The sequence below is a fragment of the Pelophylax lessonae genome (genome assembly GCF_965119305.1).
Source record: "Pelophylax lessonae genome assembly, chromosome: 8".
In the NCBI taxonomy this organism is placed as follows: domain Eukaryota; kingdom Metazoa; phylum Chordata; class Amphibia; order Anura; family Ranidae; genus Pelophylax; species Pelophylax lessonae.
Genome location: NC_138775.1, coordinates 163,751,870 through 163,767,645, shown reverse-complemented (window position 1 = coordinate 163,767,645; position 15,776 = coordinate 163,751,870). Strand labels below are relative to the sequence as shown.

The window sequence follows — 15,776 nt, the reverse complement described above, 5'->3', positions numbered from 1 at the left end:
ATGTAAGCATCGACAAATTCAAAACAATTGTCCGGAGCACTAGGCCCCCGTTGAGGTACTCGATGGTGTTTTGCGTCAACACTAGGTAAGTGGTATTGACTAGTACAGACTCAGCGTCTGCGCAGCATATTTCCAGCATAAGGCTCAGATAGTAAGACCAAGATAACAAAAGAGAAAAGAAGGGAGAACAAGAAAGAGAAAAGGGTGGATAGGCAGTGGGGGGACAAACGCACAGCCACAGGGAGGCAAAGGGAAGGGTGGGGGGGAACCGCTCCGCACTAGGTACCGCTCCCTCCTTGGACAGATCCCCCGTCCGGGTTCAGGAGCCCAACAAAGACTTCCCCTGCTCAGAGGGGACGAAGACCTTCCAGTATCCCCAAACCTTCTCATATTTCTCACGTTGGTGGAGTGCCGTGAGAGTCAGATCCTCCATTCTATTTACCTCGACTAACCTCTGCATGCAGTCCTTGATGGTGGGCGATCGGGAGGTTTTCCAGTACAGCGGGATGCAGGACTTTGCTGCACAAAGGACATGGGGCACAATATATTTCCTCAGTGGGATGCTGGTTCGTTGCAAGAGAAAAAACTCCGGTGAGTCCGGGATAGTATGTTCGGTGAGGTCCCGCAACAGGGAGCCCACCGCGGACCAAAAATCTCGCAGTTTCGGGCAGGACCAGAATACGTGAAGCAGGGTACCCCTGTCTTCCTGACAGCGCCAGCAGGTATCTGAGGTCCCTGGAAAAATTTTGCTCAGATGGGAAGGGACCCTGTACCACCTGGTGAGCAACTTATAGTTGGATTCCTGCAGTTTGGTACAGGTCGGCGTCTTCAGAGCAATGGTGCAGACGTTGAGCTTCTGCGTTGGTGAGAGGGAAATCTGGAGATCCTGTTCCCACTTGGAGAGGAAGGGAGGGGTGAAATCCTCCACCGGAGAAATTAGGAGGCGATAGGCCTGAGACAGCGTGTGTGGGAGCATCCCCTCACCCTCACATAACACCTCATAAGGGGTCAATTCCCGGTTGAAGAGGTCCGGTTCAGGTAGGGATAGGAGGAAGTGGTGTAGTTGCACCGCTGGCCAAAAAGTGAGGGCAAAGCGCCCTGCAGGGTCCGATAGCTCCGCTATGGAGGGCCAACCGCCAGGGCATGTAAAGTGAGATGCCACTCTCCTATCGCGTTCCACCAGTGTTTGGAAGGCTCGACCCATCAGGCCCGGTGGAAACGCCGGATTTCCCAAAATCGGGAATAGCGGAGAAGTGGCTGAAGAAATGGGGTGGAGGAGGACCGGTGCCAGAACAGAGAGGGTAACCCCAATCGTAGGGTGGGACAAGAGAGCGGGCGGCCAGTGTCCCTTACACCGGGGGGTGCCCCCCAGGGGTATCGTTGATTGCGCCAGTTCCAAGCCGACCCATAACTTACTGGCAGAGTACCTGCGCCAGTCCAGGAGGCGGCCGAGATGCGTCGCCTGGTAGTACTTGTGTACATCAGGCAGGGCCAGGCCACCACAATGTTTGGGCAACGTCAAAAGTGCCCGGGATAATCGTGGGGAGCCCGAAGCCCAAATGAACCGTATGAACAGGGAGTGCAGTTGTCTAAAGAAGGCGGACGGTAGTTTAATCGGGAGAGCCTGAAGCAGGTACAACACTTTGGGAAGGACCGACATCTTCAGCAGATTGCACCTCCCAAACCATGAATGAAGGCCGGTTGACCAGGACTCGAGGAGTTGGCGGACCGTAACTAGTAAAGGGGCAAAATTAAGGTCGTAAAGTTTCGAGATGGTCGGTGCCATGCGGGTGCCCAGGTAGGTAAGCGCCCCCCTGGTCCAGCGGAAAGGCAGTGAGGAAGAGACGGTGGCCATTAAGGTCGGGGGGATAGCGACTCCCATTGCCTCTGACTTACTGAAGTTGATCTTAAGGTTTGCATGTGTACCATACAGCGCCAATTCCTTAAGAAGGTTAGGCGCAGAAATGACAGGGTTAGATAAGGAGAACATCATGTCGTCTGCGTACGCAGAGACCTTACACTCAAACTCCCCCATTGTAAGTCCGGTGATGTCCGAATTCGCCCTCACCCTACAGAGAAAAGGATCCAGGGACAGGGCGAAAAGCAGGGGGGAGAGGGTGCACCCCTGGCGAGTGCCATTGGAGATCGAGAAGGAATCTGAGAGGACTCCATTGCACTTCACCTGCGCAGTCGGGCAGTCAATCACCTTTACCCTCAGCTTCTTTAGCAAGGCCGTGGTTGTCTTGGAGGTGTGTTTGGGGTCGTTATCATGTTGGAATACTCCTGGAATACTGCCCTGCGGCCCAGTCTCTGAAGGGAGGGGATCATGCTCTGCTTCAGTCACAGTACATGTTGGCATTCATGGCTCCCTCAATGAGCTGTAGCTCCCCAGTGCTGGCAGCATTCATTCAGCCCCAGTCAATGACACTCCCACCACCATGCTTGACTATAGGCAAGACACACTTGTCTTTGTACTCCTCACCCGGTTGCCGCCACACACGCTTGACACCATCTGACCCAAATACGTTCATCTTGGTTTCATCAGACCACAGGACATGGTTCCAGTAATCCATGTTCTTAGTCTGCTTGTCTTCAGCAAGCTGTTTGCGGGCTTTCTTGTGCATCATCTTTAGAAGAGGCCTCCTTCTGGGACGGCAGCCATGCAGATTAATTTGATGCAGTGTGTGGTGTATGATCTGAGCACTGACAGGCTGACCCCCCACCCCTTCAATCTCTGCAGCAATGCTGGCAGCACTCATACATCTATTTCCCAAAGACAACCTCTGGATATGACGCTGAGCACATGCACCCAACTTCTTTGGTTGACCATGGCAAGACCTGTTCTGTGTGGAACCTGTCCTGTTAACCGCTGTATGGTCTTGACCACCATGCTGCAGCTCAGTTTCAGGGTCTTGGTAATCTTCTTATAGCCTAGGCCGTCTTTTTGTAGAGCAACAATTCTTTTTTTCAGATTCACACTGCCATGAGGTGCCATGTTGAACTTCCAGTGACCAGCATGAGAGAGTGAGAGCGAAAACATCAAATTTAACACGCCTGCTCCCCATTCACACCTGAGACCTTGTAACACTAACAAGTCACATGACATTGGGGAGGGAAAATGGCTAAATGGGCCCAATTTGGACATTTTCACTTAGGGGTGTACTCACTTTTGTTGCCAGCGGTTTAGACATTAATGACTGTGTGTTGAGTTATTTTGAGGGGACAGCAAATTTACACTGTTATACAAGCTGTACACTCACTACTTTACATTGTGGCAAAGTGTCATTTCTGCAGTGTTAGCACATGAAAAGATATAATAAAATATTTACAAAAATGTGAGGGGTGTACTCACTTTTGTGAGATACTGTATGGTACTACAAGATGGTTTAGGCAGGTCCTCATATTGCATAGTGTTTGATACATCCAAAGTTGATTGTATGGTCAGATTGTAATGTATGTATGGGGAGAATAGAGGCAAATGGACTTTATTGGCACCAACACTCGGACACTAGTGTCAAAAAATGGAATATTTTATTATGAAATAATTAAAAAACATATATATACAAATATGTGTGTCACCACAAGTCTAAAACATAAAGACGTAACAAAAATCAAATAATACAGCACGCAATTTAAAAAGCACATATATTCTAAATTGCCGAAGCCTCTATCACCGCCTTATGGACAGATATTACCATACTTTAACTTGTATAGATCAAAGATGCTAAAATGGCCCGCTGGCTATTTCCAATGTAGTAAATTAAAGCTCTTTAGGTGAATCCATCGGCGGTGAAAATTTTCACCGCCGATGGATTCACCTAAAGAGCTTTAATTTACTACATTGGAAATAGCCAGAGGGCCATTTTAGCATCTTTGATCTATACAAGTTAAAGTATGGTAATATCTGTCCATAAGGCAGTGATAGAGGCTTCAGCAATTTAGAATATATGTGCTTTTTAAATTGCGTGCTGTATTATTTGATTTTTGTTACGTCTTTATGTTTTACACTTGTGGTGACACACATATTTGTATATATATGTTTTTTAATTATTTCATAATAAAATATTCCATTTTATGACACTAGTGTCCGAGTGTTGGTGCCAATAAAGTCCATTTGCCTCTATTCTCCCCATACATATTTTGATTAGGACGTGGCAGATGCTATTTTGAAGTGTCCACAGTGTCATCCTGTGTTGACATTTTTTTCCCTCTCTCTTGACAGATTGTAATGTATATGGTGACCCTAAAAATTCTCTGTTTTCACATTAGCCTGATAGTTAAAGATTGGCTTGTACTGAACTAGAACAGTGTAGGCCATTGTATATTGTTCCAAGATATGGAATCATTTAGGGCACATGTGTAAACCTTGAATATTTTGCAGTGAGAAGATTTTTTTTCACAGGTCTCAGGAAAACCTTTTTTAAACTGCAGTTATATATATATATACAGCTATCATTCTTGACCATTGGGTTATGCTGCCCCCTACAGGAGTATTACACTAGGCAGAAAAAAAACAGGGGGGGGTGTATACTCCCTCTCCCTGCTATAGCCACTAGTTGCTAGTATAGGACCTAGTTCCTTGCTGGGATCTTTGGACCTGGCAAATTTTTTTTTCTTCCTGGATTTTTCCTGTGAGATCTGCAATCAACTGCTGGACTGGGTGATGGGCTGGATAATCTAGATCCAGTGGTCACCCCAGTCTGACCAGCGAGCGCGCGCAGGCCTCAGCTCGCGCTAGGTCAACTAGACGGGGGCTGTCCCTGCGAGGTAAATGGCTTGCAAGGTCACATGCCTGAGTAGCAGCGTTCCTCCTGGCCAACAGCTCCCCCCCCCCATTTTGGAGAGGAGGATCTGTTTGAAGTGGTGCCCACCTGGTATGGTGAGTAGCTGTCCCCCCCACTACCCCTGGAGGGTTTTGGGGTGGATGTGGGCCCCTCCTGGGGACGGTCGGACCCCCGGGTTCCCCTCCTTCCTGCAGGCACACCCCCCCTTCCCCCAAAGCCAAGTCCCTTAGCAGTGTGTTACTCTTTTTGTGGGGTCTCCCTGGTGACTCATGGAGTCTTTAGGGCACGTTTCCCCACCTGATCCCCTCTCTGAGGCTGCGGGGCCCTCCGGGTCCCAACCTTCCATCCATGCACTCACTGGAGTCCCTTGTGTACCGGGTGGAGGCGGCTTGCGGGCATCGGTCTAGCAAAAAGCGCCCCTCGCTTTACCCTGCCTCATCTGTCTCTTCAAATCTTGAATCTGATTTAGCGATTTGGCTGCCGCGGACGTGGGTCACTCTATTGGGTCTGCGACCACGCACCTGGAATCCTCTGATAGTGAAGGTGATTCCTCCACCTCTGTGACCGCGCACAAAAAAAAGGGCGCTCGTAGATGCACTGATTGAATCTATGCGTGAGACCTTGAAGATGGAGGACGCAGCTGAAGCTACCTTTCGGCACTCACAAGCTATCTAGAGCGGCAAAGGTGTTCCCTTTTCCAGCCTATTTTTGACAGAATTTTCGCTAAAGAGTGGGGACAACCAAAACGTCCCAGTGGGGTTCCTAAGTGCTTTACTAAGCGTTACCCCTATGGGGAGTCCCTTCCAAAGAAGTGGAATGTGCCACCGGTGGTGGACCCTCCAGTTTCCAGATTAAAAAAGGCATCCATGATTCTGGTGGAAGATGGCTAGCCCATCTGTTTTGGCGGTGGTCTTTCGGCGTGTCTTTTGGCTCAAATGCTTGTCTGTGGACTACACTTCTAAAAAGTGCTACCCTGGATGACATCATTAAAAGTCTCACAGGAGTGGGGGGGGGGGGGGGAAGAGAAGAGTACCTTTCTTCCACAGGTTACTAAGCGAAAGGAACCTCATCATAGACGTGGACCTTCCTTCTCAGCTCATAGGAAATTTTTTTCGTCCCTCAGGGTCGACTGACAAGGCTCCTTCTGCATGAAGGTGTGCAGTCACCCGTATGGGGGATGGTGGGGGGATGTCTTCGCTGGTTTCCGGACCCATGGACCTCGCTGGTTCAAGTCAAGTGGGTACACAGTCATTCAGTCCGGTTACAAGATTGAGTCTCGCTCTTGTCTGCTTGGCAAGGTTTTTTCCTTCCAACCTGCGCCTGTCCACGGATCGGTGGTAGGGTTTGTTTGGGGCAGTACAAGATCTGTTCCTTCGAGGGCTGATCGTCTCGGTTCTGACTTCGGAATGTTTTCAGGGTTTTTACTCAAACCTGTTCCCAGTCCCCAGGAAGGAAGGCAAAGTGCGTCCTATCCTGGACCTCAAGGTGCTGAACTGCTTTGTGCGGGTACAGAAGTTCAGAATGTTATCAATTCGAATGGTGGTGGCATCCCTGAGTCAGGGGGATTTCCTCGCCTCTATAGAGGATGCCTATCTTCACATTCCAATTTGTGCCAGTCACCAGCGTTTTCTCCGCTTTGCTGTAGGAGAGGAGCATTCTCAGTTTATGGCATTACCCTTTGGTTCCGCCTCCCCTCCTCGGGTCACAAAAGTGTTGCCTCCGGTGCTAACCTTGCTACGCCAACGGAGGATTGCGGTACTGGGCTACTTGCATGATGCCCTTCTGCGAGCGGTCTACCTCTGCTTTGGTGGAGAAGCTGGAGATCACAATACGAACTCTGCGGGAGTTCGGCTGGATTCTGAATCTTCAGAAGTCTGCCCTGATTCCGTCCATGAAGCTGGCCTATTTGGTCCCGACTCTGGACTCGGCCATAGCCAGAGTGCTCCTTCCTCTGGACAAACTCCAGAAATTGCAGGCTGCAATTCGCCTCCTGCTGTCCAACAGATGGTCATCCCTCTATACTTGCATGCGGGTGCTAGGCCTGATGGTATCTACCTTCGAGGTGGTTCTGTTTGCACAGTTCCATATGAGGTCCCTGCAAAGGGAGATTCTGACCCAATGGGACAAGACTTCGCAGTCTCTGGACAATCAGATCCAGCTGAGCCAGGGATTGAAGGAATCCCTGATATGGTGGCTTTGGCTGGACAAATCCTTCCTCCCCTTGTATTTGACAGTAGTCACCACGCATGCCAGCCTTTCTGGCTGGGCAGGCGTCCTCGGCAAGAATTCTGCTCAGGGGATCTGGACACTGAAAGAGTCCAGACTAACTATCAATGTCCTGGCACTCCGAGCGATGAGACCAGACTGTCTGTGTCATTGAACGGATCGCCTCCAGGGATGCCCAGTGGGCATTTAATCGGACAATGCCACGGTGCGTGACATAGGCCACGGCCAAGAGGGCACGAGAAGCGCAGAAAAGTTGGCAGAAAGGTTCATTCCAGCCCTCTCCGTTGTGCACATTCCCGGGATGGAAAATTGGCAGGTGGATTACCTCAGTCAGCAGGCGTTGGACCAAGGGGAGTGGTCCCTTCATCCGGAAATGTTTCATCAGTTGTCTCCAGTGGGGCACTCCCAAGGTGGATCTGTTGGCATCTTGGCTCAACAGAAAGGTGCAGAGGTTTGTGGCCCGGTCAAGTGATCCTCTGGCAGATGCCACAGAAGCGCTGGTTGCCCCGTGGGATCAGTATCATCGGATCTATGCCTTCCCTCCTCTGAAGCTTCTGCCCAGACTCCTACGCAGGATCGAGACAGAAGGGATTCCGATCATCTTAGTTGCTCCGGACTGGCCTCGCTGGGCTTGGTACGCCAATCTAGCGCGGCTAGTCGCCAACGTCCCTTGGAAGCTTCCTCTCAGGGAGGATCTGCTGTCCCAAGGACCGATCTTCCATCCTGCTTTACAGTCGCTGACTTTGACAGCTTGGCTGTTGAATGCCAGGTGCTAAAAGATAGAGGTTTGTCTGAGTCAGTGATTCCTACATTGTTAAAAGCTAGGAAATCTACTTCTAGGAAGATCTACCATTGTATGTGGAAGACGTGCATTGCGTGGTGTAAAGTCTCTTGGGGTTCATCCTCGCTCCTTCTCGGTGGCTCAGATCTTAACCTTCCTTCAATGGGGGGTTGAACAGAAATTGGCCTTGAGTACCATCAGAGGCCAGGCATCGGCCTTGGAGTTTTTTTTCTCCCAATGACCTTTGGCCACACACTCCTTGGTGTGTACTTTTCTTCAGGGTGCCTGGCATTTGGTTCCTCCAGTGTGGGCTTAGGATCTTAATTTGGTGCTTTCAGCTCTACAGAAGTCTCCCTTTGAAATTATTCGGATGATTTCCCTGCTTACGCTGTCCCAGATAGGGGCCTTTTTGGTGGCTATCATTTTTGTGTGCACAGGGTATCAGAACTGGTGGCGTTATCCTGTCCACCTTATTTGGTGATTCACAAAGATAACGTGATGCTTCGCCCCTGACCTTCATTCCTTCCTAAGGTGGTCTCTGACTTTCATTTGAATGAAGACATTGTGTTGCCTTCCCTGTGTCCCAGGCCTAAACATCCTAAGTAAATTGCGTTGCATGCCTTGGATGTGGTCTGGGCAATAAGGGTGTACCTGCCAGCTACAGAGTCTTTCAGGAAGTCAGACTCTATTTGTGCTCACGGATGGACCTCGCAAAGGGTTGTCCGCTTCTTCTGCAACCATTTCCAGATGGATCAGACAGATGGTGGTTCAGGCTTTTTCCATCAGGGGTCAGGTTCCTCCTTTCCCTGTCAAGGCGCACTCTACTAGATCGCTTCGTTTAGTGCCTCCTGGGCCTTCCGTCATCAAGCGTCAGTGATGCAGGTTTGCAAGGCGGCCCCCTGGTCGTCGATGCACACTTTTACAAAGTTTTATAAAGTGGATGTGTTGGCATCTGCGGATGCTTCCTTTTGGCTGCAAGGTTTTGCAGGCTGCCATTTAAGAGGACCTGATCCTCTTTGAGGGTGTATTGGTTTTTTAAGGTGGGCTCCAGTTATTTTTGGTTGCGTTTGTCTGGTTGGCTAATGTGTAGCCTTGGGAATTTTTTGCAATTTCTCACCCCTCATATTTGACACTGCTTTGGGATATCCCAATGGATAAGAATGACAGGAGGCTTCCGTCATCAGGTGTCAGTAAAGCAGGTGTGCAAGGCAGCTACTTGGTCGTCAGTCCTTACTTTCACAACATTTTATAAAGTGGATGTGTTGGCATCTGCGGATGCCTCTTTTGGCCGCAAGGTTTTGCAGGCTGCTGTTTGGAGGGCTTTTTCCCTCTTTGGGGGTTTACTGTTTTTCATGTGGGCTCCAGTTGTTTTGGTTAAGCTCCTGTTAACTGGTTGGCTATGTTCTAACCTTGGGAATTTTTTCTTGCTTTTCCCATCATGTTTGACACTGCTTTGGGACGTCCCAATGGTCAACAGGATCAGGAGCTGTGTCCGTCCATGAACGAAGAAGAAAAACGGATTTTGGACTTACCGTAAAATCCATTTCTCTAACGTTCATTGATTGACACAGCACCCACCCCTCTGTGGAGTTATAATTCTCCTGACACTGCTTGTAACAAAACTGAGTGACCTATAGCAGGGAGAGCGAGTATACCCCCTGGGACTGCCCATGAGTGTAGCCAGAAGTTTTTTCTGCCTTGTGTCCTACTCCTGTAGGGGGCAGCATAACCCAATGGTCAAGAATGACAGGAGCTGTGTCCGTCAAAGAACATCAGAGAAATTGATTTTATGGTAAGTCAAAAATCCCATTATTTTTTTTTTTAGAGATTACCCGTTGTATTAACTTTTGACTGATTTATTTTGTAGCGCAGGAGAGCTGGGACAATTTGAAGAACCTGCAAGTGCTGGATCAAGGAAAAGTTCAGAGGTAACTGCACATTCCATTCTGAAATGCTCTTTGAAATTAGAGACTTTAGTCTCCCTTTACTTTAAGTTAACTATAGATGTATCAAAATCCGGCCAGTTCAGCAGGGACCAGCCGTATTCCGATCCATGTATAGTTACTGTGGTTGTACAGAAGTCGATCTACTAATCAACTTCTGCTGGAAAATTTCCTCTCAATCAGCACTTCAGGCTATATACTTCAGCTCTGATCTGTGGATGACTCTCTCCGCTGTCAGAATACAGTGACACATCAGGAAAAATTCCCCCATCCAGCTCGAATATGCGGATGAGGGAACTGGATCAGTCTGAATGAAAAAACTGACCCATCTATGGCTGGCTTTAATGTCTTTGTGAGTAAATTAGAAACTGCTTTTTACACATTTGTAACATCAAGTGTGTTAGGTTTTTTTTTTTCCCTATTATTGTAATGATGCGGTCATTGCTTTTAGGGGTACAAGCTCCCCAGCTGTTATTATTTTTGCTTGAAGTCCCTGCAATGATAACGGTAATCTGGGGAGGTGTCCTGATTCTGATTTGGCTGCAAGCTTGTTCCAAGTAAAGGAATCACTAAATACTGAAGCAAGGATACAAATGACAGATCCAGGGTTTGCATCTTACAACAAGCATTAGTAGCTTCCATATTTCTAACCAAGGTGTCTTGAAGATAAAGGATGGTAACCCCAATGGAAATATATGGGCAGCAGATCTATTTTTGTTTCTTGATTTGTTCCCTCTACCAAAGTACTGCAGAGTACTGTTTTACCATCTAGGCACTATTTTGGTGTACGTTTGGGAAATCCCTAGTTCTCTTATTTAGGCATGATGTCTTAGAAACAACTGAAAACGAAATGCATGTATTTGTAGTCATGTAATAATGGTACTGTCAAGCCATTTGAAAGTGAGTCCAGCAAATAAAGCAGCATTTGCAGTGGAGTGAAAGGAGCATAATTTAAACTGATCTGTAAGAGGGTAGAATTGTGAGATACTTAAACTATAACAACTCATAGGAGCAATTACAGCTACAGCCTTGGGAGGTTATATATAAAAGTGTGCAGATTACATTTCTGTGGAGTAAATGCATCCGAAGTATTAATAAAATAGACCCCTGTTGTCTTAAAAAGTACCTGTCACTGTCCATGTACTATGAAATGGAGGACATTAAGGCCCGGTTCACACCTGAGTGTTTTTCAGCTCCTAAAACGCTTATTTCTGAAGTCTCAAAACGCCCAACAAGCAAAATCCCATTTTTTTCAATGGCCCCTGTTCACATATGAGCGTTTTGTCGTCTGAAGCTCAAAGTACATGAGCTTCTTTTTTGGCAGATTACAAGCGTTTTTGTTAGATGTCAATGCCTGCCTGAAAAACGCCCAAAAACCTGAAAATGATACGCTCAGGTGTGAATGAAGCCTAACTAATGAAAAAAATATATATGTATACAGTATCTCACAAAAGGGAGTACAGTCCTCACATTTTTGTGGATATTTTATTATATCTTTTAATGTGACAACCCTGAAGAAATGAAACTTGTAATGTAAAGTAGTGAGTGTACAGCTTGTATAACAGTGTAAATTTGCTGTCCTTTCAAAATAACTCAACATACAGCCATTAATGTCTAAACTGCTGGCAACAAAAGTGAGTACACCCCTAAGTGAAAATTTCCAATTTGGGCCCAATAAGCCATTTTCCCTCCTGTGTCATGTGACTCATTAGTGTTACAAGGTCTCAGGTGTGTAAGGAGTGCAGGTGTGTTATTACTACTAGTATTATTACTCTCACTCTCACACTGGTCACTGAAAGTTCAACATGACAAAGAACTCTCTGAGGATCTAAAAAAAAAAAATATTGTTGCTCTACATAAAGATGGCCTAGGCCAGTGATGGCAAACCTTGGCACCCCAGATGTTTTGGAACTACATTTCCCATGATGCTCATGCACTCTACAGTGTAGTTGTGTATAATGGGAAATGTAGTTCTAAAACATCTGGGGTGCCAAGGTTCGCCATCACTGGCCTAGGCTATAAGAAGATTGCCAAGACACTGAAATGGAGCTACAGTACGTTGGCCAAGACCATACAGCGGTATAACAGGACAGGTTCCACTCAGAACAGGCCTCGCCATGGTCAACCAAAGAAGTTGAGTGCAAGTGCTCAGCGTCGTATTCATACAGCGTAACACACATATGCGATAGCAGAAAAGGTGGGCTTTAGTATCCAGCTGCTGCACATTTGTGTCCATGGCAGCCTGAGGTTGTGTGCGGAGAGTACGGTCACTACAGCTCCTAGCACGCCATCATCAACTGATCTCGGTCGGAGCTTCTGATTGGGAGCTAGCGGGATGGGCTCCTGCTCATGAAACTGCTACAGGAGCCAATCACATGATCGGGAAGTCTCACTACCTCCCAGCATTAAAGCCTGCTGGGGGACAATGTGAGTGTTTATTGAAGATGTGGACATTGTATTAATTTTTTTTAATTGAATATAAAGATTTCAGAAATGGCTATACAAACATTGTAAACCAAAAAAATCTAAAGTAAGACCTTTTTTATTTTATATGTCCTATGTTTTCAGAAAATATATTTTTAAATATGTTTTCAAGTTATGAATATGCGTTTTTTCATGTCCTAGAAAAATGCAAAATAATTGGCCTGGCAGGAACAGGGAAAAGGAATTGCAAAATGAGGTTTGCTTCAGGTTTGGTGACTCCTTCACAGACTTGCAAGAAGGGTCTCGAAAACCTTAAAGGGATTGTTAAGGCAGAATGTTTTTTGTTTTTTTTTTATCTTAAAGTGATTGATTGTAAAGTCTTATTTTAAAAAAAAAAAAACAACAAGTGTGTTATACCCACCTCCTCTGTGCAGTTGGTTTTGCACAGAGCAGCACAGATCCTCCTTTTCTCCAGGCCATTTTTGCTGCTCCTGGCCCCTCCCTCCTATCGCGTGCCCCACAGCATGCAGCTTGCTATGGGGGAACCCGAGCCAAGCAGCCATCCGAGTCAGCCAATTCAGACAAGGAGCTGCCATTCGGCCCCATCCACTCTCTCTCCTGATTGACTAACTGACTTTAACAGCCGCGAGAGCGGGAGAGTCCCGGACGGCTGAGGGACTCGTAAACATTGCTGGACAGAGAGGGACCTCAGGTAAGTATTAGGGGGTGCTGGGGAGGCTGCTACACACAGAAGGCTTTTTATCTTAATGCATAAAGTGCATTAACCACTTTACCACCGGAGGATTTTGCTGTCCTACGTCCAGGCCACTTTTTGCAATTCGGCACTGTGCGACTTTAACTGACAATTTCGCGGTCATGCAACGCCGTACCCAAACAAAATTTACGTCCTTATTTTCCCACAAACAGAGCTTTCTTTTGGTGGTATTTGATCACCTGTGCGATTTTCATTTTTTGCGATATTAATAAAAAAAAGCGACACTTTTGAAAAAATAACAATATTTTTCTACTTTGACAGTTAAAAAATATCCAATATATTCAATTTTTGTCATATATTTAAGCCAAAATGTATTTAGCTACATGTCTTTGACAAAAAAAATTCTCAATGAGCGTTTTTTTAACCGCTTTAAGACCGGAAGATTTTACCCCATTCCTGACCAGGCCATATTTTGCGATTCGTCACTACGTTACTTTAACAGACAATTGCGCGGTCGTGCGATGCTGTATCCAAATTAAATTTATGTCCTTTTTTTCCCCACAAATAGAGCTTTCTTTTGGTGGTATTTGATCCCCTGTGCGTTTTTTTACTTTTTGCGCTATAAACAAAAAAAGAGCGACAATTTTGAAAAAATAACAATATTTTTCACATTTTTTTTATATGAAATCCCCCCCCCCCCCCCCAAAAAATGTAAAAATCTAAATTTTTTAACATTTTAGGCCAATTTGTTTTCTGCTACATATTTTTGGTAAAAAAAAAAATCGCAATAAGCGTATTTTGATTGGTTTCCGCAAAAGTTATCGCAGCTACTAACTATGGGAAATTTATGTCATTTTTATTGTTGGTTTTTTTTTTGTTTTAACTAGTAATGGCGGCGATCTGCGATTTTTTTTTTTTGATCACCGCCGCTCCTCCCCTGGCCCGACTCCCGCTGTGACTGAATACAGCGGGAGCGAGCCTCCGCCCACAAGGGGAGGAGTCCAGCGACGTAGGTCTACGTCGCTGGGCGATATCGAGCCACTTTGCTGCAGTACGGTCAACATGACCGGCGGGCAAATGGTTAAGATTAAAAAACCTTCTGACTTTACAACTCCTTTAATGCATTCTGTGCATTAGGATAAAAAAAAAAACTTCTGTGTGCTGCAGCCCCCCTAATACTTAACTGAGCCTATCTTTATCTAGTGATGATGTAGAAGTTTCTCAGCTGCGCAGAACTCCCCTTCTCATTGGCTGAGACAGCAGTGTGGCACGATTGGCTCCCGCTGCTGTCAATCAAAGTCAGCCAGCCAATCAGGAGAGGGCACAGGGCAAGCTGCTTGTTGTGGGGGCACTCAGTAGGAGGGAGGGGCCAAGAGACCCGAAGAGGGACCTGAGAAGAAGAGGAAAACCAATTGCATAGAGTGGGTAAGTATAACATGTTTGTTATTTGAAAAAAAAAAAAAAAACGACTTTACCATCCCTTTAAGGGTCAGTTTTTACTGTTGTGCTACGGTAACTCTTGCCAGCATGTTACATGCATTGCAATGCCATTCATTTTGAATGTCACTCCAGTGCATTAAGACAGTGGGCACTGGTCACACTGTGACGAAGTGCCCAAAGCACATTGTAGAGTACATTTTTGTACTTGTCTGCTTTTCAGGATTTTTTTTTTGTGCATTGTCAGGCCATTCCTTACTTTATTTCAATGCCCGTTGATGCAAAATATAACAAGTTAACACATTGCAAAATTGTAAATGAGTCCTAGATTAAAGTGTATGTAAATCCTAATAATTAACCTATTTTCTCCCTTTTCTGTTAAATATACCATTGAACAAGTTGTAGATCCTGTTAGAATTCTTGTGAGCTGTTAGATTTCTATGCTATCTGCCTGTGCTGATGAATTGTGCTGATGAATTGTATCAGTTACATTGTTCCCAGCTGTTTCTGACTACATTGTGTTCTGGAGGAGAGGATAGGGCACATGTTTTGTAGTCTTAGGATGACAACAGGTACAGTACTGTGAGTGAGGATTGTTACCCAAGAACTGAAAGTGTATTACTGGCATGATCATCAGGTGAAAATAAAGGAGAAAAAGCCTGAGAAAAAAAATGAATGCAGCTATTACCCATGACAGCTGTTCAATTATCACATGGTCTTATAAATGTGTATGTAGTGTGCTTTATTTAATAAGGCAAAATGTGCAATAATTCACAACAACCAGAAATCTTTTTTATTTTCCTGAGAGAGAGAGAAGGTAAGATCTGTTTGCTTGCTGCAAGTACTGTGTTGCTGTTTGGTATCCCTAAATTAAATGATACCATAATCTAACTTCAGAGTTATGTTTCCATTTTATAGCCGGATGGCAAACAAAAACAGCAGTTTTTCTGTCTCAACACTTTGGAGGACACACAGGCAATTCGCGCTGTAGCTTTCCACCCTAGTGGGTCACTGTATGCTGTTGGATCTAATGCGAAAACACTGAGAGTCTGTGCATATCCTGATGTCATTGATGCCAGCAGGTAAGAATGGGATGCATTAGGATGCAGTGCACAGTACTGGTTACAGGAACTGTTTTGTTCTTTTACTAAATTTGGTGCTTCTCAGAAATCAGTCTTTTTTTTTTTTTTCTTTCTTTTTTTTACCCTTTCAAGTCCTCCAAATGGCCCTGCACAACCAGTTGTTCGATTCAAAAGAAACAAGCATCATAAAGGATCAATCTATTGTGTTGCATGGAGCCCCTGTGGGCAGCTGCTTGCTACAGGTTCTAATGACAAATATGTTAAAGTCCTTCCGTTTAATGCAGAGACCTGCAATGCAACCGGTAAGGTCATTTGAATTTCAGTAGTTATGCCTCAGAAAAAAAATGTAGATGTTCAGTAAGTTATTGTGAATCTGAAGTGCGT

At 45.9% G+C, this 15,776-nt stretch overlaps 1 protein-coding gene across 1 annotated transcript in view; it reads left to right on the top strand.

The window, feature by feature from the left end:
* WDR47 (WD repeat domain 47) overlaps positions 1–15,776 on the top strand; it is a 153,840-nt gene that overhangs the window by 111,680 nt on the left and 26,384 nt on the right. Inside the window, exons 9-11 of the mRNA XM_082264966.1 lie at positions 9,659–9,719; positions 15,229–15,392; positions 15,525–15,694. Of these exons, the coding sequence (XP_082121092.1) occupies positions 9,659–9,719; positions 15,229–15,392; positions 15,525–15,694 (395 nt within the window). The remainder of the gene's footprint in view (positions 1–9,658; positions 9,720–15,228; positions 15,393–15,524; positions 15,695–15,776) is intronic.